The following is a 27004-nucleotide window of genomic DNA, read 5'->3' on the forward strand; positions in this document are numbered from 1 at the left end:
TGTGGGCTCAGGGCTTGGGTCTCTCCAGCACTTCCCAGGCTTCGGGCTAGATGTGGATGTCCCACACTTGCCCCACAACTGCACTCGAGGCCTCTGTGGGGATGGCTCCCACAGGGCAGCAGTGAGAGCCTGCACCTCCACTGGTCACCTGGCCAGGCGCCTGCTACCTGCAGCATTCGATGTGGGGCACCCCTCTGAAGCCCTGGCCCAGCTCTACACTTGTCACAGTGGAGGGCAGCGAGACCTTCCGCTGAGTCTGGGTGGGCTCCATCACCCTGTGTGCACGTGGGAGCCAGAGATGAGCACAGGGAGACACCTGTCCCCGTGAGCAGGTGAAGTACCAGGGGTGGTGTGGAAACAGGGTGGGTCCCTGGGGCCACTGAGAATGGGGGTGGGTGGTGACAGTGAGCCACACCTGGTTCTGGTTTCTTTTTTCCTGTGCTGGGGACGGAGCCCAGAGCCAGAATAAGTAACGTGGATGCTGTCTCAGAATTGACGGGGACTGGCAGAGGAGAGGGAGGCGAGTCAGTGGGATCCAGTATTAGCCAGGGTGTGGAGATTGGTGGGTCTGGAGCCAGGCAGTGACCAAGAACTGTCTGGTAGGGGTGTCCTTGGTTTGGGGGCGAGCACAATGGGCAGAGAGGGGTCCTAAGTTGGACCCCAGGGCATGGCTGAGGCCTTGGGAAAAGGGAGGGTACCATATCCTTGTTTGCACTGAAGACAGCTCTCACTTCCTCCCCAGGTGTGTGAACAGGCGGCTTTGGGGGCTAGCTGTGTCCAGATCTCCCAAGTCCATGTTGGTTAGATTCCCTGAGGTCCTGTAGCTCCCACTGGAGGGAGGACAGTGGGATATGAGCAGTCACATTGAGCTGGGACATGGGGTGAGGGGGGTTGGTGTCAGCACTGCGAGTGGCCTGGGTGGTGTTCTTTCCTCCCAGGTCATGGCCAGAAGGTGGGTGACAGAGGATTGGGGGTATGTAGGTGAGGGAGGGAGGGTGGGATCCCAGAAGGCAGTGCTGAGGGGCTAGGGAATTATGGGAGTAGCTTAGGAGCTGGATGTTCTGCTGCAATTGAAGCTCCTTGGAGGAGCTCAGCCCCCCCCCCCCCTTGAACTCTAGGCCATCCTCCCTGCAGCCAGGGGTTCCTTCTCACCCCATTAGAGGGATATTTGGCCTGGAGGTGGTTTGAAACATTTTGACCATTTTTCTAACTCCATGCCCTTTGACAATGGCTGTCTTTCCATCAACCCACTTCATTTGCAAAACTCAAATAAGCTTAATACTGTCAGTCAGAGTTCTGGACAAAATAGAACAGGCTGGGCAGGTGGGGATGTGCCGCCCCTGCCCCAGCCCCGCCCCACACCTCCTGAGCTGATGCTGAGCTTCCCTGGTGTTGGCTTGTGGCTGCCCATCCTGCAGGCGTACAGGGAGACACGGGCTGCTCACACACTTTATTAGGATGCACCTGGAGCTACAGCCCCTCAGAAATGGATGATGGGGGCCCAGCCTGTCTGGAGCACCAGGACCTGTGTGGGGTCTCCAAGAGGTCAGACCTACTCCCCCATTGTCCTTGGGCAAAGGGGACCATGGCCGGAACCCCCATCCCACGTGAACACTGCTCTGGAAGATATAAAAAAGTGTCAAAGCCCCTCCCATGTAGGCAGGAGACCCCATAGCTGCCCATGTTGAAGCATTCCAGGAATGGGGTCCTGGGGGTTCAGGGCACCAGCCTCTCCCCTGAGCCCAGCAGAGCACCAAGTCCTGCGATGTGTGGGGCAGGTTTGGATACAGCCCTGTCCCTGGTGGGTGGTGTCCTTTGGCAGAGAAGCAGGGTGGCCCGTGGTCTAAGCGCAGTAGGTGTCCGCCTTTACCACTTGGCAGTACATGGTCATGGCGAAGGTCAGGCCCAAAATCTAGGGACAGGAAGGAGATAGGCAGGGCTGCTAAAGGGAGCCACAGACCTCTGCTGCCAGGTGCAACTGGCCCTCCCTGACCTGCTGCAGCAGTACCTCTCTGAGCCTCCTGCACAGCACCTGCTTATCAGCTGTGAGGCCCCAGAGACACACATCTTGTAGAGTTTCAGCCACGTGGCCCCCATCAGCACTCAAGGACTGTGTTCTGCAGCTTGGGTCACATGACCCTCCCTGCTTGGCCCAAGGCCCCTGCAGCTTGCTCCCTGTGCCTCAGCCTAGCTGTGTCTACTTCGGAGTGTGTCACCCAGGCTGGGTGAGCTGCCCTGGTGGCAGGTCTGACCTCATCCTGGAGCACTCTGGTGCTGATGCTCAGGGCTCCCACCTGGACTGAGAGCTGGGGCCACAGGCATCAGAATGCATCTTGTACTGGGAAGTCCTACGACTGCCAGCCTGGGGCTGAGGAACCACGCTGCCTCCCTTGCTAGGAGACCAGTGCTGGTAGCACCTGATCTGAAACACCAAAGGTCACCTCCCCCACTGTCACCCCTGACCATGCTCTGTGAACCCACATCTGCCCATGACACCTAGAGTCTGCACCTGAAACTTGGGCCACCCCAATCCCAAGCCCTCCCAGGGTAAGGCCATTGCTGCTTTTCCCTGGGCTCAAAAGGCCCCCCCCCCCCCCCGCAGGCCCTGCCCTGCGCACCTGCACCAGTGCTGTGCACAGCCCAAAGATGCCCACAGCCAGCAGATTCTCCTGGAGCCAGGCCTTCACTGTCTCATAGCAGGGCTGTGGGAGAGTGGAGTCAGCCAGGCCTTGCCTGTCCCATCCCCAGGCCCCAGAGGGTAGACTGCACTCACCGCCTTCCACCAGGTGCCAGGCGCATGCAGCCCACAGCTGTCACTGAACTCCAGGCAGCAGGAGTCAGGCACACGGGTGGCATTGTAGACCTCAAACCAGTCCGTGTAGTTGGAGACACCACAGCAGCGGAACTGGGAAAGCAGTGTGTTGGGGCTGGCCAGAGAGGCAAGGGCAGGCAGGGGGCACCACTCCAGCCCTTGCCCCCCCCCACTCCCCCAGCCATGCCTCACATCAGTCTGAATGATGCTCCAGGCGTTGGTGAGGCCCACGTTGCCCTGTGTGCCATACAGATGCAGGCCCTTCTTTAGGTCTTGCTGGGCGTACCTGTCAATCTGGGAGTGCAGTGGGGTCAACAGCACTCTCTAGTGGGTGCCTTCCAGCTCCACTGCCTCCCTCAGCCAGACCCTGCCCTGCCCTTGTCCTGCTCTCACTTCCTGGAGCCCACCCCATCGTGCCCAAGGATACAGCTCCCAGCCTTATGTCCTTCTGGAAGCCCTCAAGGGCCCCAGGGCCTCATCCCCAGGCTGGCAGGGCCTTGAAGGGCCTGGGATAGAGCACAGGCTGAGTGGAGGCATATATGTCCACTTAGTATAGACAGGTTTGCTCTGAAGCTGACAGCCTGGCTACTATGCCCAGGTCTTGACCTCAAGGTCATTCTCTGGTGAAGGAGCCAGAGCCCCTGGGGAAGCAGAGACTCCAGGACCAGCTAGGGTAGAGACAGTAGGCCCTGAGCATCCTGTAGTGCCAGAGTCAGGGAGGTCTCCACAGAGAAGCCTATGCTGGGGGTCAGAGAGACACCGAAGCTAGGACCACAACCCTGGCTATCAGCCCCTCCTGCTAGAAATGGGTAGCCAGGCACAGTGGCCACACTTGTAATTCCAGTGACTCAAGAGGCTGAGGCAGGAGGATTGCAAGTTCAAAGCCAGCCTCAGCAGCTTGTTGAGACTGTCTCAAAGTAGAAAGGGCTGGGGGTGCAGCTCAGTGGTAAAGCACCTGTGGGGTCATTCCCCAGTACCACAACAAATAGCAGCAAGTGGGAAGAAAACAACCCACAGCTGGGGACAGTGGCTACGACACCATGTGACCCAACACTCTAAGCATGCACTCGCCAGAGGCTGTCCAGCAGCCTGGCCACGAGTGGGCAGTGCTGCTCTGCCACCTGAATGACCATGCCCCCCCCCAGGGGCCACTGTGCCTCAGGAGAGTCCCCACCAGCCTGTGTTGCTGCCTGGACTGCAGCAGCCATACCTTGTCAGTGTAGGCGAAGAAGAGCACAGCAATGGTGGCCTCCAGCAGGAACACCAGCAGCAGCAGCAGGAAGAACTGCAGAGGGTGGGAGCAGGGCCTCAGCCCCAACCTTGCCTCGGAGCCCCGGATCAGCGCCCTCCACCTCCACCCTCAGCCACTCTGGACACCTCAAGTGGGAGAAGCCCGGTTCGCTAGGCTCTGGCCCTCCGCTGCCTCTAGGACGTCCTCACTGGGACATGAAATAGGTCCAAACCCACTTACTCATCTGGGACTTTATGGGGCCCATGAGTGTTCCTGCCCCCTCCCCGGGGCAGGGCACGGAGGGAGGGAGTCAAAGACCTGAGCAGGCCCTACCCAGGAAACCCCGAGACTCAGGACTCCCCCTAGCCCTGCTGGAGGACCCAGCGCCTCCTCCTGGAGCTCACTTTCCCAGGCCAGGAAGCATCCCTCCGGGAACATGGTAAGGCCAAGGTGAGGGTCTCTGGAGGGTCCTGAAGGCAGGTCCAGGCCCAACAGAGCTGCACATGTAGCAGGGCGTGCCCAAGTCCTGTTGACAGGCCACTGCACTGCACCCCATTCTGAGAGCACCCCACAGCCCCTCCGGCCAGGACAGAGGTGGAGCTGGCCGAGACCTCACACAGCCCTGGGACCAGGCACACTCACGGTGAGCAGCAGGCACTTGTTCTCCTTGAGGGCCCCAATGCAGCCCACAAAGCCGATGGCCATGACGAAGGTGCCTGTGACGATGAGCAGGTTGGCAGCTGACAGCGACGGAAAGGAGGATGACAGGGTGGCGAAGTTCCCCTGTGTAGCAGCCAGCCAGATACCAACACCCAGGACGCCACAGCCTCCCAGCTGGGGCCGCAGTACCGAGGAAGAGAGACAGGATGAGGCCCACCCCCAAGGGAGCTGCCACCCCGACCCTCACCAGCCCCACTGGCCTCCAGGGTCAGATACTCCCAGCACCCCCACTCCTGCTGCCTGCAAGCAGCACCCGGCTTGTCCCTTCTGCTGTCCTCCAGGTCCTCCCACACCAAAGCCCAGTGCCCACCATGGGGAGGCCAGGACAGGCAGGTCCACCCCTCTGGACCACATGAGGTGGTCAGGCTTTTCAGTGGGTGGTCCTAAGGATTCCAGACACCAGGCCCTGGATCTCAGGTGTCTGTGCCCTGCTACCCCAAGAAGGGAAAACCTGACTCCTGGTGCATCTGCTCATGATGAAGTCATGGTTCATCACTGCCACCTGGACCTCATGCCCTCCCTGGATTCAAGAGCTGCTGACCCCTGAGACTGGAAGTAGGAGAGTCTCGCCTCTGCACCAACCACCTGGACCTCATCTCCTCCCTGGATTCAAGAGGGGGACTCTGAATTCCCTCATTGCCCATCATCACGAGAATCAATAAAGTAAGAGCAAGCATGGTGGTGGCCTGCAATGGTGACCAACAGGGTCTCAGGAGCAGGGTTGGGAGCTAGGAACCACAGTTCAGCCCTTGTCCCCACTGAGGTCTTGGGTTCTGGTGGTTTGGGATAAAAGCAGAGAATGTGTGCAAGGTGGTGTGTGGGTAGGGAGGCACCAACAGCTACAAGGCTCTGGGACTGCCACAGCCACTCCTGGGATGGAGCTACTGGAGACCGCATACGCCCCAGGACAGGCTCGAACCCAGATGTGCACAGCTCCAAGGAGACGCAGCATCCACCCAGGGCCACAGGGACCTCACCACCCCACAAAAGGCTCCTGAGCCCTGATGGCCAAAGAAACGGAGCCTGGGCCTTGCAGGAGACAGAACCCTGCCCCAAGAGGCCTGGGTGCAGGGAGATGCCACCCATCCCCACTTGCACACTGGACCCTCCTGATTCAGACTTCAGCCCAGGTGGCAGGGTCAAAGGCAGGGCTGGCAGCCACTGCTCCCTCAGTACTAGCTGGCCAAGACACATGATGCACTTCCTGTGTCAAGCCCAGCTGGCAGGAGCCTGCAACAAAGTCGGGGCATGAAGCTCCTGCCCAGACCCCTCATTGGTGTCTCGGGCCCCTCTGGGTCAAACCCCGGGAGACGGGACAGTCCCCTGCTGAGCACCCATGACTTTGCCTGTCCAATCTTTCCGGGGTGAGTGCAGCCATTTTCTCTGTCCTGTACTTCCTGCTAAAAACCAACACTTGCAATTGGCATTCAGCAACAGAACATCTAGATGCTGTGAACTCAGCCTGACCTGGGAGCTGCTGACCCCTGAGACTGGTCACTGTGCTTGTGGGACTCTCCCAGGCCAGGCCAGGGCAAGCGTAGGAAAAGCATGGGTCCCTATGTTCTGGACCCAGGGAGGGGCTGTTGTGGACCTGGCAGAAGGCCTTGCCACACACCCTCAGATGGCTCCTGAGCAAACCTGGCCAGGGGCTGCCACAGAGGAGACCCTGGCGAATGGAGAAGGGTGCATGTGCCTCAGGTGGCACAAATGTCCCCTTGCTGTGGGACCAAGTTCTGCCATGGGATGGAGGAAAGCCCTCCACCCCCAGGCCCCAGCAGCTGGGAGTGGGGTGCTGAACAAGCAAGGCAAGGGGTGGTGGCTGGATGCTGGATGCTGCGCAAGTGGGTACTGCTGTTTTCTGGGGGTGGGGGAGGCATGGCCAGGCACCTGCTCACCTCGTACTCCCCCTGACCATGTCCCCTGCATCATGCCCCAAACACAAAGCTTCCACGAGCCATGACAGACAGGGTCCCTGGTGTGCCCCAGGCCATGTTCATGGCCTAAAGCAGTCCCCTGGCCTGGTGGGTCTTCCAGGACCCAGTTGGGTAACGAGGAAAACGGGCACCTTAGCTGCTGTGCAGGGACACCAGGGGGAGACACACACAGCTTTGTCCAGCACTGCCCTAGCAGGGCCAGGGAGGGTGGAGGGCAGGGCTCCCCAAGGCCCGCTGGGTCTGCGTGGAGGAGCCTGGACACCATAGGGAAGTAAGATGCCCTAGGGTCTGGCCCACCCACAGGGCTGACCCCAGGCCTGACGCCTGGCTCAGTGCAGCCTTGGCTGTGGCCAGTCACACCGGGAGGGCCGCACCTTGGGGCTGAGCACCCAGGCCAGTGATGGGCAATCCCCGAGCAGAGGGGAGGTACCAGCACAACAGGGAAATGTCATTCAAAGCCCCACTGCCTGCACCATCCACCTCTGCCTTTCAAGGGCAGCAGACAACGTGTGTCAGCAGGAAAGCAGGCTGCTGGGGCAGCCCTGGCACGGGACACACAGGTCATGGGTTGGACACTACCGTGGAGAAGTGTCCAAGGGTAGTGGCTGGCCCCAAGGAGGAGTGCTCATTCCAGGAGGTGGGCCAGTCCCCAGGACAGCCTGGGCAGGTCGGGACCCTACACCTCATCCCCACCCTGAGAACTGAGCACTCCACAGACACCTTGCCCACCTACTTGGCCACTGCCCACACTGACAGGCGACACCAGCCCGCACCACCAGACACTCTTCACACCACACGACAGTACACTCACATGGTCACATGATACTACACCCTGAAGCCCACTGTCCCCTGGGGCCCACCCCTCCCACAAACAGCAGGCATGGGCAACACAGACAAGGAAAGTCACCGAACCTGTCACTTCAAAAGTGTTTCTGCACATGCAGTTTTAAAACATTTTGGCAGGAAGACTACAGCCTTGGGCTGGGGTTGTGGCTCAGTGGTAGAGCACTTGATTAGCATGTGTGAGGCCCTGGGTTCAGTTCTCAGCATCACATATAAATAAATAATAAATGTTCATCAACAACTGATAAAAAAATTAAAATTTTTGATTAAAAAAAATTACAGCCTCGTAGTACAGGAGAAATGGGCTCATTAGCCTCAGAGACAGACGCAAAAGACAGAGCTCAAGGGCTGGGAGGCTGGAGTGGTCGTCTCCGGGGTCCAGCACTCCTTCTCCAGCCCCCAGAGACAGATTGCCTCTCACTGTGGGTGGGAGGCAGGACCCCTAAACAGCCTGGGGGAGGGGCCAGGCATCCTGGTGGACAGCAGCTGAGGGGACACAAGGAGAGGGGCTTCCTGCCGTCCATGTCCCCAGCCCAGCTTTGAGAAGAGATCACTGGATCTAGTAACAGACTTCATTGGTGATCTTGACACAAGCAGTTTCAGAGAGATCTGAAGACTGGAAGTCAAACAGGGATGGGTTGGGCAGTAGGGGTACGCAGAGAGGCTACACACGACCGACTTCTGGGTGCTATCTGTGCAGCTTACCTGGCCCCTGAGCTCTGCTGACTACTGATACCCATGGCAGCCCCTGGCTTCAAGGAGGCTGGTAGTGCCTGGCATCCATCAAATGTGCCCTCTCCAGGTCCACTGGGGCTGGTGCCAGCCAGCCAGCCAGCCCTCCACCCACCACCCCTCTGGCCACAAAGCACAGTGTAGCAGATGGACAAGCAGCTGGCCACGTCCTTGGAACAGGGTGGAAGGCTAGGTCCCTGCAGAAGCCCCTCTCCTGCCAGGTTGGCAGAAACATGACTGGTCTTGGCTGGGAGGTTGGCCACCAGGTAGAGTGAGTTTTCTTACTTAAACTTGGATGTAATTTGTCCAGTCCCAAGACCTGCCCACCCAGCAGAGCACCAGCCTAGAACCCACAGCTGGGCAGGCAACCCCCACCCTGCCACAGCAGCCCATCAGGGAGCCTCCTACTGTGCAGGGCAGGCAGGACTGTGGTTTCCCCCTGGGGTGTGCTTTCCCATCATCCCGCTACTGGCTGATACAGGCAGTAAATGGAGGGTTCCCTCAGTGTCCTGGCTCTGCCCTTTGCTGTCCCCTCCTCCATCAGACTCAGGACACCCTCCTCAAGGGCCAGCAACAGAGCCACTGTCAAACATCATCTCAGTTCACCAAGGGCTAGGCAAGGCCTCTGCCTGGTGACTGGCAGGACCTTCCTTTAGATTCCAAGGCTACCACGGGGAGCGGCCCAGGCCTCCTCCCAGCGGAGATGGCAGGCAGAGCCTATACCCTGCACCTCCTCCAACCTGGGGCCTCTGCCCACCTGGGGTCAGCACAGGCAATGGGCAGATGAGGGTCCTCCCACATCTCTGTTCTGGGGTCCTGATCCTACCTGAGGCACAGCGCCCAGGGGGTGCCGAGGAAGAAACTGATGCACCCAGCAAGGCAGGACTTGCTGAGGTCCTGGTGTCTGGGTAGTGGAGACAGGCTGGCAGGTTGGGCTCCGACCCCTACTCTGGCCACCTAGATAGTCCCTGACCACAGCATGCAGGGAGCAGCTGGGGGCTTCTGCTGAGAAAGGCTTGGAAGGGCATAAGGAGGGAGGCCTCCTGAGCAGAGTGGGGAGGGGCCACTGTCTGGGAGAAAGCTGCGTGGCTGAGGTCCAGGCCAGCCCCGGCCACGTATAGCTAGGGAAGCCTCCCCATCCTGCTGGCAGGCTCGGCCCCACTCAGACTGGCCACTGGGCTGGAGCAACCGCCCGTGGGCAGCGCCCCAAGTTAGGGCAGGGGTGGGGAGGGGCAGGAAGAGCTTGCTATGCTCTGCTCCACCCCTGGGGACCTGGAAGAGCTTTGTTGGCAGAGACCCAGCTGATGACACAGCTTCAGGCCTGAACACAGGGGTCCCCGGGGCCACACCATCCCCACCCCTTCACCACCACTGGCACCACAGCCCACCCCACCTCGTTCATGGGCCCTGCACTCTCATTCTCCCACAGGATGGCCTGCCGGGGGACACCCCGGGTAAGGGACCCCGAGTCTAACCTGCCACTCCACTGTGCACATCTCAAAGGAAGGCTGGGCAAAGCCACTGCTACCCACAGAGCCAGTCGGCTGGAGGAGGCAGCTGCCGGGGGTGTCCCAGCAGGGGTCACGGGGTAGGTGCCCTCTGAACTCTGGTTGCAGGGTTAGCTCCAGCTGGGAGGTCAAGGAAGCCACACAGAAGGGGAAGTCCTGTCAGCTGATCTCCCAATGTGAGTGGGAAATGGAGTGGGGGCCAAGTCCCTCCTACAGGGCAACAAGGGGCACAGGGTCCCAGGTCAGGAATGAACCAGCCCCACCTCTCCCACCCACAGCCTGTCACCGTTCAGAAGGGGTTCAGGGAAAAGACAGGGTGGACATCACACCTGCCAGGACCAAGGCAGGAAGCTCCCCTAAGCCCAGCACAGTGTCTCCTGCACAGTCCTGCCTGTTCACAGCCCTGCGTACTCCCCTGTGGTGGCCTCCAGCCCAGGACCCCTGCTCTGGTCCCAGGCCTCAGACCTACTGGGCACCACTTGGGGAGAGGGTGGCAGGCAGGTGTGTGAGACTAGCTGCAAGGGACTTAGGTCTGAGGCTGGGGAGTATAATTGGATAATAAAAGGGAATCAGATTTTCCAGCCTAGGAGGTCCCCAGGGACTGCTGATTTCTTCTTTCTCAGGTGGAGGACATCATTTAGGGAACAGCAGAATGTGCCTGCTCTGCAGCTGTAGGGTGCTTATGGGGTGCAAGGTCCCACGGGGGGGCCCAAACTGTTCTCTGAGGCCCCCTTTGAGGCCCCCTTCATCTCTTCCCTGCAGACAGGTGTCCAGGTCAGGGAAGAGAGGGTAAGCAGGTCCCCATCTCCTGCCCAGGTCCTGCCACTAGGCTGCCTGTCTCTTCACACCATCACCCACTCCCCTTCCCACTGCTGGGGACTTGCTGACCCTGCACTGACCACATTGGTGCCCACTGAAGCTGCCCAATCTTACCAGGAAGACATTTCCCCACACACCCACCCTGCTGCCCACTTCCTGGCCTGCAGGGCACTGCTCAGCCTGAGGCCTGGGCCTTGCCCCTTCCAGAACCCTCTTGCAGAGGACAAACCCTTGAGGTGACCCCTTCTGGAGTTACTCCTCACAGGCAGCCCAGGATGGCTGCCCTTCTCTGTGACCCCCAGCCCCTGCCCCAAGCCAGGGCCAGGCAAGAAGGTGGACCCAGGTTACGGCATGTGCCAGAACTGAACCACATGCATATGGCAGCACCTCCGAAGTCTGCGCTCAGCTGCGTCTCCTCACTCCTGACTCAGTGGTAAAAGGAGAGTCCCCACAGGAACTAAGGACAGAGCCTGGAATGACCTTGGGTGTCATTTCTCCACCCATCCTTCCCAGCCCAGCCAGGGAAGCCCCAGGCCCAGCTCAGGTAATGGGAGGCCCCGCCCCCAGCTGCTCTGCGGGGGGGGGGGGGGGGGGGGGTCTAGCCAAGCTTGCTCCAGAGCAGCCAGGTGTGGAACCTGCCGTGGCGGTCCTCCCAGGTGTTCTAGGCTGGAGGGGGTCACCCTCTGCTCCACCAGCAGGCAAGTCCCAACCCCTGCTGCCGCTCTTGCTGGTCAGCAATCCCCGCTGCACCTCTACAAGTTAGGGAGGCCGGGAGCCAGCGCCTCCCCAGCTCGCCCAGGAGTCCCTTAAGGTCCTGCCGCTCACTCAGGCCGTGCACACTATTTCTGGGGCCCTCTGGGTGACTGGGGTCCACCTAGGCTTGGCAAAATTTCCTCAGGGCAGTCCTGGGGAAGGAGTCCCAGGGTTGGCGCTACAGTAGAAGGGGGCGGGGCAAGGACGCAGGCTGTGGAGGCCCAGAGGCAGAGGGTAGCTGCCCGCGCAGTGCTGGCCCTGACCAGGACTGAAACCCCCACCCCAGCAGAGGCTCAGGGTCGGGATGGCCCAGCCCCATCCGGTGTGCACGTGCGCAACACATCCTGTCTCAGCAGGAGGGGCAGGCCGGCAGCCCAGGAAAGCAGAGGTCCACCCCGCGGCTGGTCAGCCAGACAGCAGCCCCTGGCCCTCCCCAGGTCCTGGCCCCCAGCCCTCCTCGAGCAGCGGCGCTGCCCGCGCACTCACCCAGAAGAGCAGGTTGAAGGCGAACATGAGGTACTTGACACCCTGGAGGCAGCCGCGCGCCATGCTGCAGCGCTTCAGCTCTAGGAGGAAGATGAAGGACAGGTCCAGATAGAAGACCACGTACTTGTTGCCCTTGGGCGACGTGTAGCGGGCCTGAGCCGCCTTGGGGCCGGGGTTCGCGTGCAGGCCGAAGAAGGGGCTGCCGCCCGCGTCCTCAGCGTCCCCAGTGCCCGCGCGCCCATACAGACTGCTGCAGCGCCGGAAGGGGCCGCCGCGCGTGAAGCCCGGCTCCTTGCCCTCCGGCGACGGGCTGCGCCGGTACGTGGACTCGTCCGTGCTCGAGCGGCGCATTGCGCCGGGGTGGCCCGGGCCACGGCCGCCAGGAGCACCCGGGGCCACGGCCGCCAGGAGCACCGGCTCTGGCCGCAGTCAGCGCCTTGCGCTCGCGGTCCCGGGCCGCCCCATCCCGCCCTGGCCCGGCCCCGCGGTGGCAGCGGGCGGGTGGCAGCGGGCGCAGCTCCGCGCTGCCCGACACCTGCCTGCCGCCGCGCCCCGCGCCGCCCGCCAATCCTGCGCCGCACCGCCCCGCCCTGCCGGCCAATCGCCTGGCCCGGGGCGCGCCCCCACCCTTGCGGGGTAAGGAAGCGGCCCACCGAGGCCAGAGGAGCCTTTGAGGGGGCAGATACTAAGCCCCGCAGCTCATCCCCCAGCCCACGCCCCTGGCCCACCTCACCCCACACTTGCCCGCCACCAGACGGTGGCAGAGCAACCTCGACCCGTGCTAAGGATGTGCAAAGCTCTGTGCAAATTTAGGGGTGACCCCGTTGCTGTTGGTGGCAACGTGGCTCCAGCTTTAGGCACCTTGGGGAGCCCTGGATGCCCCAGAGGGATTGCCTGAGAGGTTTACTCACTTTGAAGGAGGGACCAGGACAGAGGAGCACAGGAGTGACCCCAAAGAAACCAGCAATTCTCCACAGACCCAGGGTGCTCAGGCTGGGTTCCTTCCCCAGTCCTATCTCCTAGACTTGGGGAGCAGGGCCTGCTTCACAAGCAACCAAACAGTGAATGTTGGTCTTGAGAATCTACTGATACCATCTGAAATTCTCTGTAATTTCTGAACAAGATGTCCTGAATTTCAGCCTGTAGCCAGAGGCCCCACCCCTCCCAGGCACCAGCAAACAGGAATAGGCATGGATGACCATGCACTGGTGAGCCCAAGTTCCAATAGCCCATCACATGCCCACAAAGGTGGAGGACAGATGTGGGCCCATGCACCACCCCATGTCTCTGCAGCTCCAGCCGGCTTGGGCAGAGGCAGGGGGACCACAGCAGCCACAAATGTGCTCTGCACCCTGGCTTTCCCTGTCACCATGATGGTCATAATAGTGGTGCCCACTCCATGGACAGTCCCGGAAACTTCAGTCCAAAGAGGGAGGCCTGGCTCAAGCTCCCAGACAGTCCCCAGCAGAGTGGAGGCTAGGAGAAGGAATGAGGAAGGGCCAACAGAGGGAAAGGAGGGGTGCCCATTGGCAGGGCTGACCAGATCTAAAAGCCTTTAAAAAGAAAGAGATGGGGTTGGGGCTGTAGCTCAGTGGCAAAGCACTTGCCTTGTACATGGGAGGCACTGGGTTCAATCCTCAGCACCACATAAAAAAAATACACAAATAATGTGTATTTTGGCATGCTGTCCATCTACAACTATCAAAAAAGTTTAAAAGTGGGACGTGGCCTCTGGGAACCGTGGGTACCCAGTGAGGTCCACCCCTCTGGAGGCTGGAGGGTTCCCTGCACCAGCCTTCTGCTGCCCCCTGAGGGTTCTGTGAGGATCTGCAGCCCCAGCCTTGGCACAGGAAGCCCATCAGGAGGTCTCCGCCTACCACATGGCCAGCCTGAGGCTTCCCACTACCCCCCTCACCCCCTAAGGATTCTCTGGTGTTCTGGGCTCACAGACCAGGAGCCCAGCTGAGAAGCAGGAAGCAGAGTCCTCCCTCAAGGCCCTGCAGAGACCACTGCCCACAGCTCGGCCCAGGGAGCAGGTAGCAGACAATGACCCCACAAGACCCCTGGCGATCCCCTTACCCCCTGCCCAAGAGCCAGCCTTGCACACCCGAGGGTGGACACACAGGGCTTGCGGGAAGTGAATGCACTTGTGGACACAAGAAGGGCAGAAGCCACAGGGTTCCAGGGAAGGCTTAGGGCTGACCAGAGATGCTGACCTCTAGAACCGAAATCACCACCCACATTACATTACACACACTGACACTCCCCCCAGCTCCAGAGTCAACTGCTAGGCTCCCTCTTAGGTGGCCCTGCAGCCCGGGGACACACAGACTCAACCACAGGACCACCAGATCCCCAGCAGTGCCCACGCAGTCAGCTTCCCCTCCTTGAAGACCAAGAACAGGAACGGCCAGCTGAGTGGGGAGCCCAGCAATCCTGAGCTCCAGCTTCCCAGCACCCCAAGTGGCAGAAACGGGAAGGGCAACAGTTATGGGCAGGGTGCCCCAAGAGGTGCCAGAGGGTCTGGGGAAAAGGGAGAAAAAAAGGGACCTGGTCCGAGCTCCGGTACCAGCACTCAGGATGCCACCCCAGTGTGCCCGCACCTGCCCTGCTCTCCCTTCTCCCAGACCCTGCACACCACACCCACATTAGCAGATGAGGCCCATCTGACATGAAACCCGACACCCAACCAAGGGTCCCAGGGCAGTCCAGCAAGGACTGGGCTCACTTCTGCTGCCAAGTTGGATTCAGACAGTGGCATGTCACCTGTCCACAGCAGGGCCCAGGGTACGGACACCATGCCTTCCTGGCCCAGTGCCCAGCCCCTCACCACCAGGGTCCCATCCTCCACAGTGTGGGGATGTCGCTCCCAGAGCCTGAAAGCCAGCAGTCCGGGCCTCTGGGCCTGGTGTGGAAGACCAAGAGGCAGGCCCCGCACTGCCCACCATACACTGCCCAGCCATGACCTACCTGGGCTCACCACGGGAAAGAGACCAGTGGACTGGTGAACGGTCAGCACAGCCGGGCAGGGTGGAGCTCTGCAGGAGAGAGGGCAGGATGCAGGCCACACTACAAGTGGTTTCCCCTGCAGGTGCCCAAGGCCATGAGGGAGGTGTTCCAGCGGGGGCAGAGAGGGGTGCACAGCCGGACTCCAGGGCCAGGCCTCTGACCAGTGGCCCAAACCAGGGCAGCTTTCCAACAGGGACTGTTCTTCAAGTTCGCCCACCCCAGCCTCCCAGACACTCAAGCAGGATCACAGACTGGCCCACAAATAACACACGGGCAGGAACACACGTGCTCAGAGACATGCAGAGGCACACGGCCAGGACATGCATGTGGGGACATGCAGTGGGGTCCACCCCACGGCCAGTGCCCAGAGAGCTGCCTGCATCGTCTACTGCCCACCAGGTATACCCATTCCCCACCCCTCTTCACTCTCAGCAGACTGATACCCATACTCAGGAAGGGGCCTGCTCAGCCAGCCATGTCCCATGAAGCTCATCCATCTGCCATCAGGGTCCCCAGACAGAATGCCCTTCGCTACGTGGGAGGAGGTATGGGTGGGAAACTCTGGGGGGTGAGCCACAGAAGACCACGGTACCTACCTGTCCAGAACACATCCTACTCAAAGAGGACCTCCCCAAACTCCAAAGAAAGGCTGCCCACAGCAGCCCAGGGCAGGCAGCAGGCAGCAGAGCAACGTCTCTGAGACCCTCAGTGGGAGGGTAGTACAGGCCGGGCTCGGGAGCCCAGAGCCCGGGGCTCCACACACAGCCCAGCTGGCCCAGGGAGACAGCAAAGCAGGAGGCAGGGAGGGCACCGCAGACACCTGGCCAGGCAGGGTGACACCCCACACAGTCAAGCAGGGACCAGAAGCTGCACACAGCCCAAGTAGGACCATCTCCCTCCCAGCCTAATCTGAGCTCCTGGAGACTGGACACACCCCTCATACTTCCCCACCCACTTCAGGGAGGGACAAGAACAGGAATTGGGTGGGAAGTATCTCAGTGGTCATCAAAAGGGCCCCGGTCTCTCCTCCTGGAACACCTGAGCTCAGCACCTTCCCCTGCTTCCTCCCCTTCACCCTGAGGTGTCTCTACTGGAGGTCACATGGGAATGGGGGTAGAGGAGACACAATTAAACCTTTGGGGTGCCCATGTATGAACAAAGCTAAGCCAACCCAGGCCAGGTGCCCCCATGCCATGCACTCCTACAGAACAGTCGCTAGCATATCCTTCTTGGGCACCTGGGATGGATGACAGTGATGTTCCAAATGCTCCCAGCCAGGTATGTGTCCAAAGGGTCATTGGGTTAAGCCAACTAGTCACCACCACCACTGCACACCCCCACTTGCCAGGACCCCCATAACTGTGAGGAGGCACTTGGATAGCAGACACTGGAACCTTCAGCACACAGCTAGCAACCAGATGGGCAGGGTGTGTGCAATGCCAGCAAGGTATGACCCGTGCAGCATACTCCCCACCGAGCACACCCACAATACCCATCTGTCCCAGATGGGCTGAGCCAGAAGGCACAGATGTGGAGGGTGAGGCTGGGGTCCCCAGGAGAGAGTCACCATTGCCATTCTTGGATGACAGCTTCTGGTCCCATCAGAGCTTTACAGATGGGGAAACTGAGACTGTGATCCAGGGCCAGAGGCACAGCCAGTTCAATTCCAGCCCAGTGCTCTGCTCCCTGGCCTCCACCACCCTCCCACCTGTAGCTGACCTGTTTCCAGGGCAATGCCCAGGGTGGGGAGGGGCTCAGCAGCCAGAACTTCAATCACAGTTTTCCCTTGTTCCCTACTCAGAAGTGACCCCTCCTCTGGCAGGAACCATGCCAAGCAGGATGCAAACCACACATCCTGGTGCCTGGACCCCACACAGAAGCATAACCACCTCCTGCTCCTGGCACCACTGTGCACCCTTCTGGAAGCCTGGGTCCCACCTACTGCTCACCAGGGGAGAGGGATTTTTTGAGCTGGCCAGCTGGCAGGCACTATAACCTGTGCCTCTGTGTGTGCCTGAGCTGGCCCAGGTCCCAGCCTACTTCTGCCCCCAAATGCACACGGAGGGACACATCAACCAGGCTGGAGGCACGGAGCAGGGCTGACTTCTGAACTCTCCAAGGTCCTCAGGTCTAGCCTGATTCAGAGCTAAGGACAGGCCTGAGACACAGAGCCAGGGAGGGGCAAGTGCCCAGGGACAGGCCTACGGGCTGAAAGGGGGCGGCCTCAGGATTCTCTGGTCCAGGTCCTCTCCTAGAAAGTCAGAGCTGGAGGGAGGAGGTAGAGGGTAGGAGAGAGGAGGATGCCACTGCCCCCAAAAGCAGTACCCCCCAACCAGGGCCCCAAGCATGCATGCACTTGGAATTCAGGGAATGTCAAGTTGGCTCAGGCCTCTCTCCCAAGTCTCTCCCAGAGTAAACAACTTTTCCAGGCAAGAGCAGGGGTGGGACAGGCCATCCCTCCTCCAGGAAGCCTTTGGTCCACACATATCCCCAGGGTCCCCCTACTGACATTCTGGACCCTATTCCCTGCCTCCCTCACCTCCAGTAAATAGCAGCTTCTGCAGCTGAGCATGGGCCAGACCCCAGGCCGCTGTGACTCAGGGCCGCTGTGCTGCCCTTATGGCCAGGGCAGGATGTTCTGTCCACTCAGCCTGGAAAGAGGGGGCAGGAAAGGGAAGTAAGTAGCCAGAGCTCGTGGCTCTGCACGTGGCCCTGTGGGGGATGGTGAAATCAGCTGCGGAGGTTGTCCAGAGTAAGGGCGTTGGTATAAAACCTAACGGGCAGGGCAGCGGGTGTGTTCCACTCCCAACCCAGGAGACCCTCCATAGCCCTCCCCTACAACGAAGGCCAGAGTCCAACATTTGCCCCAGAGGGCAGTTGGCAGATGCCTGGGACTCCACAGAGCTTCTCTCCAAACTCCACGGGCAAAAAAATCTGCCTCCAAATCCTCACCCCCAGATCCCAAAGCGCACCTCCACCATCAAACCTCCCTGCCCCCTCTACCCGGTCCCTCCCACCTCCCAGGCAGTCCCATCACAGCAAGAAGGTGCTGAGTCCAAGCTCGCCCCACCCCATCAATGTCCTCGAAGTCCTCAGTGGCCCGCAGGTCCTGCAGCCACAACCCGGGGTCTGAGCCGTGTGGAGGCTCAGCTCAGAGCGCGCCCGCTCCACGACGCCCTCCCTGACCACTTCCCCCGCACTCTGCTCAGAGGCGCTCGCGGGCGTCCAGCGTTCACCAAGCCCGCCGTCCCGCTCCCCTCCCGGGCAGGGAAGGGTGTGCGGCGAGGAACTGCCTGCCGCCGTCCGACCCAGTCGCCGGGCGGCCGGCGGTCCTGCGACGGCGCGGGTTGGGGACGTGCAAACTCCGCCGCAAGCGCCTCGGGGCGCTGCGGCAGGACCCAAGTGGGGATGCTGCGTGGCGGGGCCGCGGGAAGACCGGCGGGGCCGCGCGCCGTCGGGCAACCCCTGGTCCGGGCCGGCCACTGGTCGTGACCCACGCGTGGGGCTGGAGTCACACTCCCGGGTGAGCTCGAGCACGCGGGACCCGGCCTGCAGCCGGCGCCGTACCTGAGCGCGCAGTCTCCCGCTCGACGCCGCTCCCGCCGAGCAGCTGTCAGTCATGCGGGCACGAGAAACGCGAACCGCCGCCGCCGCAGCCTTTACGGCCGCACTGGGACGCCGTAGCGCCGGAAGGTACCACTGTGGCGTGCGGGGACGCCACGTGCTACTGCTTCGGACGCGCGGGCCCCAGAAGCCGCTGGCGCGCGGGGATAACTTGTCGCAGCTGGGACGGGGACGGTGGCGGAGAGCGCCAGGGCCGTGGGGGCGGGCGAAGGCTCGGGGCTGGGCGGGGCGGGGCCCCGTGCAGTGGACGCGCCCGGGGCGGGACCTGCAGGACCGCCGCGCCGCCCGCCCGCCAGCCGCCGCCATGATCATCCCCGTGCGCTGCTTCACCTGCGGCAAGATCGTGGGCAACAAGTGGGAGGCCTACCTGGGACTGCTGCAGGCCGAGTACACCGAGGGGTGAGGCGCGGGGCGCCCGGGGGGCGGCGGCCGGGGGAGAGCGGGGCGGGGGGCGGCGGCCGGGGGAGAGCGGGGCGGTGTGGCCGGCGACCGGGGGAGAGGGGGCGGTGTGGCCGGCGACCCGGAGAGAGGGGGCGGCGACCGGGGGAGAGCGGGGCGGTGTGGCCGGAGACCGGGGGAGAGCGGGGCGGCGGCCGGGGGAGAGCGGGGCGGGGGGCGGCGACCGGGGGAGAGCGGGGCGGTGTGGCCGGCGACCGGGGGAGAGCGGGGCGGTGTGGCCGGCGACCCGGAGAGAGGGGGCGGCGACCGGGGGAGAGCGGGGCGGTGTGGCCGGAGACCGGCGGAGAGCGGGGCGGTGTGGCCGGCGACCGGGGGAGAGCGGGGCGGGGGGCGGCGGCCGGGGGAGAGCGGGGCGGGGGGCGGCGGCCGGGGGAGAGCGGGGCGGGGGGCGGCGACCGGGGGAGAGCGGGGCGGTGTGGCCGGCGACCGGGGGAGAGCGGGGCGGTGTGGCCGGCGACCCGGAGAGAGGGGGCGGCGACCGGGGGAGAGCGGGGCGGTGTGGCCGGAGACCGGCGGAGAGCGGGGCGGTGTGGCCGGCGACCGGGGGAGAGCGGGGCGGGGGGCGGCGGCCGGGGGAGAGCGGGGCGGGGGGCGGCGGCCGGGGGAGAGCGGGGCGGGGGGCGGCGGCCGGGGGAGAGCGGGGCGGGGGGCGGCGGCCGGGGGAGAGCGGGGCGGTGTGGCCGGCGACCCGGAGAGAGGGGGCGGCGACCGGGGGAGAGCGGGGCGGTGTGGCCGGAGACCGGGGGAGAGCGGGGCGGTGTGGCCGGAGACCGGGAGAGAGGGGAGAGGCAGGCGGGGTCAGCGACCCGGGCAGAGGGGCCTGTGGGGGAGAACGGGCGGGAGGGGGCGGGGCGGGGCGACCGAAGCTCCTGTCAGGATTTCAAGGTTCTGGCTCTCTCAGAACAGCGGTCCATCTCCTCTCTGGAGAGTGTTGCCCTCTGCGGGGTGAGCAGTAGGTGTCTTGGGGACTTTTAGGTATCTCCCTGTAGGTCACAAGCACCTTTTCATCTGCAGCAAAGATTTCTTTCTCTGTTGAGCCCACTTCTTGTCCTGTAAACCTTGCTGATCCATTAAGATGCAAAACAGATTTTTTTTCCTGAGTCCTTAACTGCCATCCCTGACTTTTGCGGCAGAGTCTGACCACCTGCCACCTTGTGGTCTCCTGTACAGCCCTGGGGCTCACTGTGCCTGCATGTCATACAAGAGTCAGTGTGCAGGCTGAAAAGCTTGCTAGAGTGACCAGCATGGAAGTATGGCGGAGGCCTGCCCCTTCCCAAGCTGCCATCTCTGTGCATTGAAGCCAGTGGTGTGGGAAGTTTTCCAAAGCCTGAGAATGACTAAGTCCTGGGGAAACTGTATTGGGCTGTGAAATGGGAGAGCGGGGTTCCTGAGGAGGTAGTTTCTCTCTTACTTGGGGAGCAGGGCTGGGGAGAGATTCCACAGTTTATTGCCAGGATGCGCAGAGCTCGACAGGGCCACTGATCTCTGTCTTGCGCAGAACCTGCCCTGTGGGGCCTGAGCTAGATGAGGAGTTGGCACCTTGGTTAGGGCCTTGGTCCACAAAGCTCCCCCCCAGCTGTTCAGAAGCCCCAGGAGCTGCCTCAGTCCTGGGTACCAGCTTTAGAAACAGGCAGAAGGCAGGTAAAGGTGGAGTGGGTGTGACCTCTGAGTAGGTGGGAGAAGAGGCCCATTTGGATCCTGCTGCAAGGTCTCAGCTCCAGTCCAGGTGGAGCTGTCCACCTTGTTTAGCAGGAGGGTAAAATGAGCAGGCACCAGTGCCCAGAGAGGTTGGCTGTGGCTCCAGACCTGTGGGGACCACAGTCTCACCACTCCTCCCCTTGGCACAGGGACGCCCTGGATGCCCTGGGCCTGAAGCGCTACTGTTGCCGCCGAATGCTGCTGGCACACGTGGACCTGATTGAGAAGTTGCTCAACTACGCACCACTGGAGAAGTAGCCACTGGAGCTGCATTCCTGCTCTACTGATATGGACAGTGTCACGCCAAGTTCATCAAGCTGAGGTGTCTGGGTGGCAACAATGCGTGGCCTCAGCCACATGCCCCCCATGCTGGAAGGAAAGTTCAGTAAAGGTCTTAAGAATTACCCAGGGGGCTGGGGATGTGGCTCAAGCGGTAGCGCGCTCGCCTGGCATGCGTGCGGCCCGGGTTTGATCCTTAGCACCACATACAAACAAAGATGTTGTGTCCGCCGAAAACTAAAAAATAAATATTAAAAAAAAATTCTCTCTCTCCTCTCTCACTCTCTCTTTAAAAAAAAAAAAGAATTACCCAGGTGTCATGCTGATTGGCCTGGCTTGGGGAGGTCCCTTTGTCATTGTCTCCTGCCTGTGTGAAGACTCAGCCCACCCTCTTACACTGCGCGGAGCCCTTGGCTGGCTGGGCCCTGGCCCCTTTGACCACTAGGCAAGTCAGACCCACAAGCCTTCCAATAGTCACACACCTGGTGCCTCTCCTCCTTCCTGTTCCAGGTGGGTGGGGGTGGATTCCTTCCTTGATGCCCAGGAGGAGGGAGAGCTTCCCATAGCCTGACACCCAAGAGAGCTCGGGGGACCTGGTGTTCCACCCTGACATTCCAGGCACAGAGACCCTATCACCTCCCAGAATCTAAAGAACCAGGTTTTCTGGCCTGTGGGAGGGGGTGTTTTATTGTCAACCAACCTAGACAGTGTCTGCTACAGTCATGGCTGCCTGGCCCTGTGCTGCCTGCACCTGAGGTTCTGCTCCAGAATTTCTCAGGCTCCACCAAAAGCCAGGGGAGGGACAGCACCCAACGTCCACAGCTGGCGTAGGGGGCTCTGAGGAAGTTCCCAGCACCCAGATGTTGGCACTTGGTGCTCCAGGGGCTTCTGGTCATCAGTCCAGGCTGAGCTAAGACAGGTAGATGCCTCAGCCAGTCTGGGCTAAGGGTATGTGATTGCAGAGGTATGGGAAGCAGCTCTTTAAGCGTCTCCTTCTGGGTCAGTCATTAGCTACCCAGACATCTGACATGAGGGCCTCTGGGGACCTTAGGGACAGGAGCTAGGGTGGCCCCAATAGTGGAGGAGCATCCCCCTACATTCTGCCAGACCTGGGCCTCTCCTGCCCTCTGATCCCAGTAGGCCTGACTTGATCCTTAGCCTCTACCTCCAAGCTCCCCCAAGTGGCCAGAAGGCAAGACTCAGGCCACACAGTCTGCTTCTGTTTCCTCCTGAAGGGGTTCTTACCATTGGGCTTCCCCTTCCAGTGTGTTCCAGGAACACACTGGCCACCCTGGACCCTGGGTATGAGGCTCTTGGCTCCTGCCCTCTGGACACAGCAGGTAGGTGTCTCCACTCTCTGGACATAAGAGCACTGAGGACAGGATTATCCTGTCGCTAACAGTAAGCTGACCCAGCTGTTCAACAAACATTTATTGAGCACCTATTATGTGGCAGAAATGGTTATAGGCATTTGGGATACAGCAGTGGATAAAACCAGTAATACCCTACTCTCGCAGGGATGTTCTAACTGGGATGCAGCACACTTTGTGAACGCGATGTTAAAGAGCAGTGGCAGGAGTTAAGCCAGGCTCTGGCTGATTGGGCCTTACAGCTCTCAGGGCAGCACAAAGGGCTCCTGGTCCCGCCCTGCAGCCCCTGTACCTCTTGGCACCTTCAGCAGGGCCCCTACCACCTGCCTCTGACCACCCATGGTGTAGAGGGTGGGCCTAGGTTCTTCCCAGACTTACCCAGGCATCGAGGAGGGGGTACTCTTACCAGAACCTAGGTCTCGTCCTACCTGCCAGGCCTGGGCCCCAAGCCCCACACAGGTAGACTAACCATATCTTCCCTATGCTGGGGGAGGGACCCTGCCCCACACCTCAGGAAAAAGGCACTTGAAGCCACCCCCAGGGTGGGGTCAGCAGAGGTGATGGTGGTGGCATGCAGGGCACAGACATGAAGATGGGCTCTGTCCTGGCCTTCAGTAGTCAGCTCAGTAGTTAGGTGGGATGCAGCAGGAGGCGAGTAGCCAGGCCAAACCCTGGTGGTCAGTAGTGCTCCAACTTGAGGCTCCTGTATAAGCAGCACGTGAAGACCATGCCAAAGACCTGCAGATGGTCAGGCAGGCATGAGACAGCACCTCAGGCTAGCAGCCCTCCCCCAGCTCCCCGTAGTCGCCCTTATGCCCAAACCTGCACACAAGCGATGCCGATGCCCACGGCCCCGATGACCCTCAGGTGCTCTTGGATGAAGGTTTCCAGCTTGGTGATGCAGCCACCCTGTCAGAGTGGGGGTACTCAAGGTGAGCCCTGCCAGCTCCCCACAGACGTGTCCTAGGTGTGGCCCAACAACCCCACCACCCTGCACCAGGCCAGCCCCTTGCTCACAGTGACCCACCTCCACCTTGTAGATGTTGGAGGCGTGATCCCGCTGCCCACAGCCAGGTACCACCGTCTTGCAGCAGCTGTCGGGGACCACACGGCCACCAGCCTCACCCGAGCGGATCCACTCGCTGTCACGCCAGTCTTGGGAGTTGTTGCTGCCACAGCAGTGAAACTACAGCAAGAAGAGCTGAGCTCGGGGGCCTGCCAGGGACAGCCCCAAGGGCACAGGCACATCCCCTGCAGGCAACACCCACCTCCTGCTGCAGCTTATCCACAGCACTGGTCACACCCTCATGGCCTGGCTGGTGGTACTGCTTGGTCATGGTGTCCTTCAGGTTCTCCTTGAGTTCTGTGTTCAGCTGAGGGAGGGAGTGTCAGTTAAGACCTCAAAGGTAGAGAGCTGAGAGACCCCAGGACAGGACAAAGGCCCCAGGATGCAAGGGAAGCACTAGGGTCTCAACAGCAGCTGGCTGGAGGAACACGGGTATCATGTTAGAAGGGGTCATGGGTAGAAGGGAATCTCCGGATACCTGGACACCTTGGGCACTGCAGGCAGGTCACCTGCCCCTGTGGCCACCCTTCCCTAAAAACCTAAACCCTGCCTCCAGGACCTAATGGCAAGTTGGTCAGTGCTGGAATAGCAGGGGTAGAGATGACACATGTCTCCCAAGGCCTATCCACGCCCCTCTCACCTGCCGGTAGTAGACGTAGGCCAGGACACCAGCAATGATCTCCAGCAGAAAGATGAGGAGGAGCAGGATGAAGTACTGGGGGGACCCAGTGAGGGGCTCAGCACCAGGCACCACAGAGCAGGGCACCTACCAGCTCCAAGCAGTAGGTGTGGGCCAGGCACCAGGCTCCCCAGCATTCCTGGTGGAGCTGGTGTCTCAGTCTAGCTGGGGGTGGGGGCTGTGGCCCCCTGCCAGCACAGCAGAGCCAGCCCACAGTGCCACTAAACCATCAGGGCCCCAGAGACGGTCCCAGGAGACTATAGAGAGGAGCCCCTGGCCAGGACCCTGTGCCCACCACCCCACGAGAATGCTGCCATGCCCCGCTGACCAGGCGCAGGAGGTTCCGCCGCTCCTTGAAGGTGGCACAGCAGCCCAGGACACCGGTCACCATGACGACAACACCAGCCACCACCAGGATGTAGGCAGTAGCCAGGTAGGTGCTTGAGGCCAGTAGGCTGATGTAGTCACTCTTGAGGGCCAGCGTCCAGATGCCCACTGCCATGACAGCCAGTCCAGCCAGCTGTAGGCATGTGCACCAGTCACCACACCTAGCCCAAGTCTGAGAGCCCCAGTTGAGCCCCTAGGCCAGGGCTCAGGTGCCTTCAAGGCCCAGGGAGTGCTGGGTGGGCAGCACAGCACCCAACTCACCCAGAAGCAGCAGTTGTAGGTGAACAGCAGGTACTTGAGGCAGACAGTGCCACATGTCGCCTTCTTCTCGTTGAATTCACCCATCTTGGGGCTGGGGAGGCGTGAAGGGGTCAGAGGGCCTGCAGCATCAGGCCCTGACTAGGAGGGTGGCCACGCGCCAGTGGGGATGAGGGAGAAGGCACTGAGAGGCACAGGCCCAGCTGAGGCTGATCCAGCCACCTGTCCTGGGAGGCCTGGGGAGGAGCCTCCCTGGCAACCAGGGCATGAATCACTTCCTGGATCACAGCTCAGAAGACTTGACCCTCAAGCAGCCAAGGCAGACCCCATGGGCAGCAGAGAAACCCAGCCCATCACTCACTGACTCACCCCTGCTGGCAGCCAGGGGAGGAGGCCCCAGCTGACCCCTCCCCCAGCATTCCCGGGCTCCACGTCACAGACTGACTGGCAGGAACCTAACACTTAGAGATAAGTCCCCAGAGGCAGTCAAGGATCCGGGAACTCAGCCCTGACAGAGGTGCTCTGCACAGCCTCTGCTCCCATCAGGACAGGGAGAATGAAGGAACAGAGAAGTGGCCATGTTCCTCCCTAGAGGCCCAGGCACACCTGCCCTGCTCACACCAGTATCTGCACAGGGAGAGCCTGGGGTTTAGACAGCAGCTGGGCACCACTGCCAAATTTCCAGACACTACCTGCAGTCTCTGCCCCGCCCAGCACTCACCAGGCTGTCTGGGAATGACTCCTCTATAGGACAGGTGTACAGAAGTTCCCCAGGACGCCGAGCTAGAGAGGAGCAGAGAACAGGTCACAGGTCACAGGTTTGCCCTCACTGCAGGATCCTGCCCAGACTCTTCCTGGCGGCTCAGATAGTGGGTCAGATCTACTCCAGGGGCAGAGGGAGGAGATCAGGCCCAGTATTTTGGTCTGGGAAGGGGCGGGGTGGGATGTGAGGGCAGAGGACGTTTCTGGGCAGTCTGGTCCTGAGAGGAACTTCAGGTCTCCAGGTGCCCCACCCTGGGCCTTAGCTCCGTACCGGTCACTGCCCCTCCCCGACCAGGCAGCAGCAGCTGCGGACGGAGAGAGCCACCGATCTCCACCCCTGGGTTTGGCGGAGGTGTCAACAGACTTCCACCTCTGAGCTGTGGGACGGTGACACAAAGCGCCACTGAGCTGGGGCCCAAACACAGGCTCTGTCCCTGGAGAGTGGTGTAAACAACCCCAGCAGCCGTGCCAGCCCTGGGCCGGGCTCTGGGGACCCCTGCTTCCTGGGGCGGCTGATTCTGGGCTGACGCCGCCCGCACCGGCAGAGGGCAGCGGCCCCTCCTCCCAGGAGTGCCTGTTGAACCTCCTGAGAAAGGGCCGGCGCGGGGCCGGGGCCAGCGGAAACAGTTCCTGCGGCCGGCCAGGGCTGCTCTAACCCGGCCTGGGACTTCCCCCGGCCCTCGAAGTCCCGCCACACTCGGGGAGCCGGGACTCGGCCCCAGCCGACCGGGAGGAATCCTCGCGTCACGGCCAAGAAGTCGCTGCCGTCCACGCCCCCAGCCCAGGCGCGACCACTGGCCCCGCCCACTTGCGCCGGGCGGTGGGCGAGCCGAGGGAAGGAGACCGCGGTCCAGGGACCAGGAGTAGGGCTTTCGGGCTGCACGTTTTGTGTCCTTGCACACCGGGACTGCCGTGCCTGTCCTAGAACCCCGGAGGCGCCCTCCCTCGCCCGGCGCACGCCAGCGACCCCCCTCCGGAAGGGGCCTGGGAACCGGCTGCGTAGGTGTCCGGCGGACGCGGCCCCCCGGGCGCCAGCGGCGGCCTCCGGCACAGAAGCACAAAGGGCCTGGGGCGCCCTGGGCCCCGCTCGGGCGGGCCGGCTCCGCCGCACACTCACCGACCACGCGACGGAGTCCGGGCCCGGGCGGTGGCTGCGGGGGCGGCGGCTCCCAGTGCGGAGAATGCGCGGCCGCAGGCCGGCCAGGCCCCGCCCCGCCTGCGGCCACGCCCACAGCCGGCCGACGCCGGGCAGGTCCGGACGCATTTCGGCGGGCGGGAGGCGGCGGTGCTGACCGGGCATCGGGGGCGGGCCCGGTGAGCCGCGGCTCCGGGACACTCAGAGCCCGACCAGCCCGACCCCGAGAGAGGAGCTGGGCGAGGGGCGGGAGGCGGGAGGCGGGAGGTGGGGGCGGCCCGCCAGACTCCCCCCTGGAGTCCCCAGGCCCAACCCCCATTTCTCCCTCGGGAACCACTCGGTTTTACAGATGCTGGCCCAGCCTGGAGGTTCTAGCGGAGTGGGCCCATGACCTGGCAGACCAGCTGGGCTGGTAGGAAGCCACTCAACTCCCTGGTGAA

At 61.9% G+C, this 27004-nt stretch overlaps 3 protein-coding genes across 12 annotated transcripts; 1 reads left to right on the forward strand and 2 right to left on the reverse strand.

Annotated features, from left to right (window-relative positions):
• Nucleotides 1-1435: 1435 nt before the first annotated feature.
• On the reverse strand, nucleotides 1436-18453 carry TSPAN4 (tetraspanin 4). 6 transcript variants are annotated; one of them, XM_081282415.1, is made up of 11 exons: nucleotides 17918-18453; nucleotides 17387-17498; nucleotides 17053-17112; nucleotides 14809-14876; nucleotides 11839-11918; nucleotides 9748-9900; nucleotides 4686-4877; nucleotides 4023-4097; nucleotides 2774-3106; nucleotides 2619-2702; nucleotides 1436-1912 (listed from the first exon to the last, which is right to left on the reverse strand). In XM_081282415.1, the coding sequence occupies exons 5-11, from the start codon at nucleotides 11899-11901 to the stop codon at nucleotides 1844-1846; spliced, it is 969 nt and encodes a 322-aa protein (XP_081138541.1). In that variant the 5' UTR covers nucleotides 11902-11918; nucleotides 14809-14876; nucleotides 17053-17112; nucleotides 17387-17498; nucleotides 17918-18453; the 3' UTR covers nucleotides 1436-1843. The 6 variants fall into 6 exon arrangements, with proteins under 6 accessions (XP_081138541.1, XP_081138540.1, XP_081138539.1 ...); XM_081282414.1 differs by lacking the exon at nucleotides 17053-17112; XM_081282413.1 differs by lacking the exons at nucleotides 17053-17112; nucleotides 17918-18453 and having other exon boundaries at nucleotides 17387-17859.
• Nucleotides 18454-18559: 106 nt separating this feature from the next.
• On the forward strand, nucleotides 18560-21177 carry POLR2L (RNA polymerase II, I and III subunit L). The gene is made up of 2 exons (XM_081282418.1): nucleotides 18560-18870; nucleotides 20778-21177. The coding sequence occupies exons 1-2, from the start codon at nucleotides 18776-18778 to the stop codon at nucleotides 20884-20886; spliced, it is 204 nt and encodes a 67-aa protein (XP_081138544.1). The 5' UTR covers nucleotides 18560-18775; the 3' UTR covers nucleotides 20887-21177.
• Nucleotides 21178-22320: 1143 nt separating this feature from the next.
• Nucleotides 22321-26674, reverse strand: CD151 (CD151 molecule (Raph blood group)). 5 transcript variants are annotated; one of them, XM_081282407.1, is made up of 9 exons: nucleotides 26547-26674; nucleotides 25389-25450; nucleotides 24671-24808; nucleotides 24351-24542; nucleotides 23984-24058; nucleotides 23546-23650; nucleotides 23305-23463; nucleotides 23100-23186; nucleotides 22321-23015 (listed from the first exon to the last, which is right to left on the reverse strand). In XM_081282407.1, the coding sequence occupies exons 3-9, from the start codon at nucleotides 24752-24754 to the stop codon at nucleotides 22956-22958; spliced, it is 762 nt and encodes a 253-aa protein (XP_081138533.1). In that variant the 5' UTR covers nucleotides 24755-24808; nucleotides 25389-25450; nucleotides 26547-26674; the 3' UTR covers nucleotides 22321-22955. The 5 variants fall into 5 exon arrangements, with proteins under 5 accessions (XP_081138533.1, XP_081138534.1, XP_081138537.1 ...); XM_081282408.1 differs by having other exon boundaries at nucleotides 24671-24761; nucleotides 26547-26624; XM_081282411.1 differs by lacking the exon at nucleotides 26547-26674 and adding an exon at nucleotides 25969-26515.
• Between the last annotated feature and the right edge of the window lie 330 nt (nucleotides 26675-27004).

The sequence above is a fragment of the Spermophilus citellus genome (assembly GCF_964194105.1).
Source record: "Spermophilus citellus genome assembly, chromosome: 2".
Taxonomy (NCBI): Eukaryota; Metazoa; Chordata; class Mammalia; order Rodentia; family Sciuridae; genus Spermophilus; species Spermophilus citellus.

What these genes read in the sequence shown, in the direction of transcription:
- TSPAN4 (XM_081282412.1), bottom strand. Translation starts at nt 12,189, where the DNA reads ATGCGCCGCTCGAGCACGGACGAGTCCACGTACCGGCGCAGCCCGTCG. An exon ending in ACAAGTGCCTGCTGCTCACC is followed by an intron (nt 4,098 to 4,685) that starts GTGAGTGTGCCT and finishes CACCCTCTGCAG; the next exon opens with TTCTTCCTGCTGCTGCTGCT. An exon ending in TGTGCACAGCACTGGTGCAG is followed by an intron (nt 1,913 to 2,618) that starts GTGCGCAGGGCA and finishes TCCTGTCCCTAG; the next exon opens with ATTTTGGGCCTGACCTTCGC.
- POLR2L (XM_081282418.1), top strand. Translation starts at nt 18,776, where the DNA reads ATGATCATCCCCGTGCGCTGCTTCACCTGCGGCAAGATCGTGGGCAAC. An exon ending in CAGGCCGAGTACACCGAGGG is followed by an intron (nt 18,871 to 20,777) that starts GTGAGGCGCGGG and finishes CCCTTGGCACAG; the next exon opens with GGACGCCCTGGATGCCCTGG.
- CD151 (XM_081282407.1), bottom strand. Translation starts at nt 24,754, where the DNA reads ATGGGTGAATTCAACGAGAAGAAGGCGACATGTGGCACTGTCTGCCTC. An exon ending in CCTACAACTGCTGCTTCTGG is followed by an intron (nt 24,543 to 24,670) that starts GTGAGTTGGGTG and finishes ACATGCCTACAG; the next exon opens with CTGGCTGGACTGGCTGTCAT. An exon ending in TCGGCATCGCTTGTGTGCAG is followed by an intron (nt 23,016 to 23,099) that starts GTTTGGGCATAA and finishes GACCATCTGCAG; the next exon opens with GTCTTTGGCATGGTCTTCAC.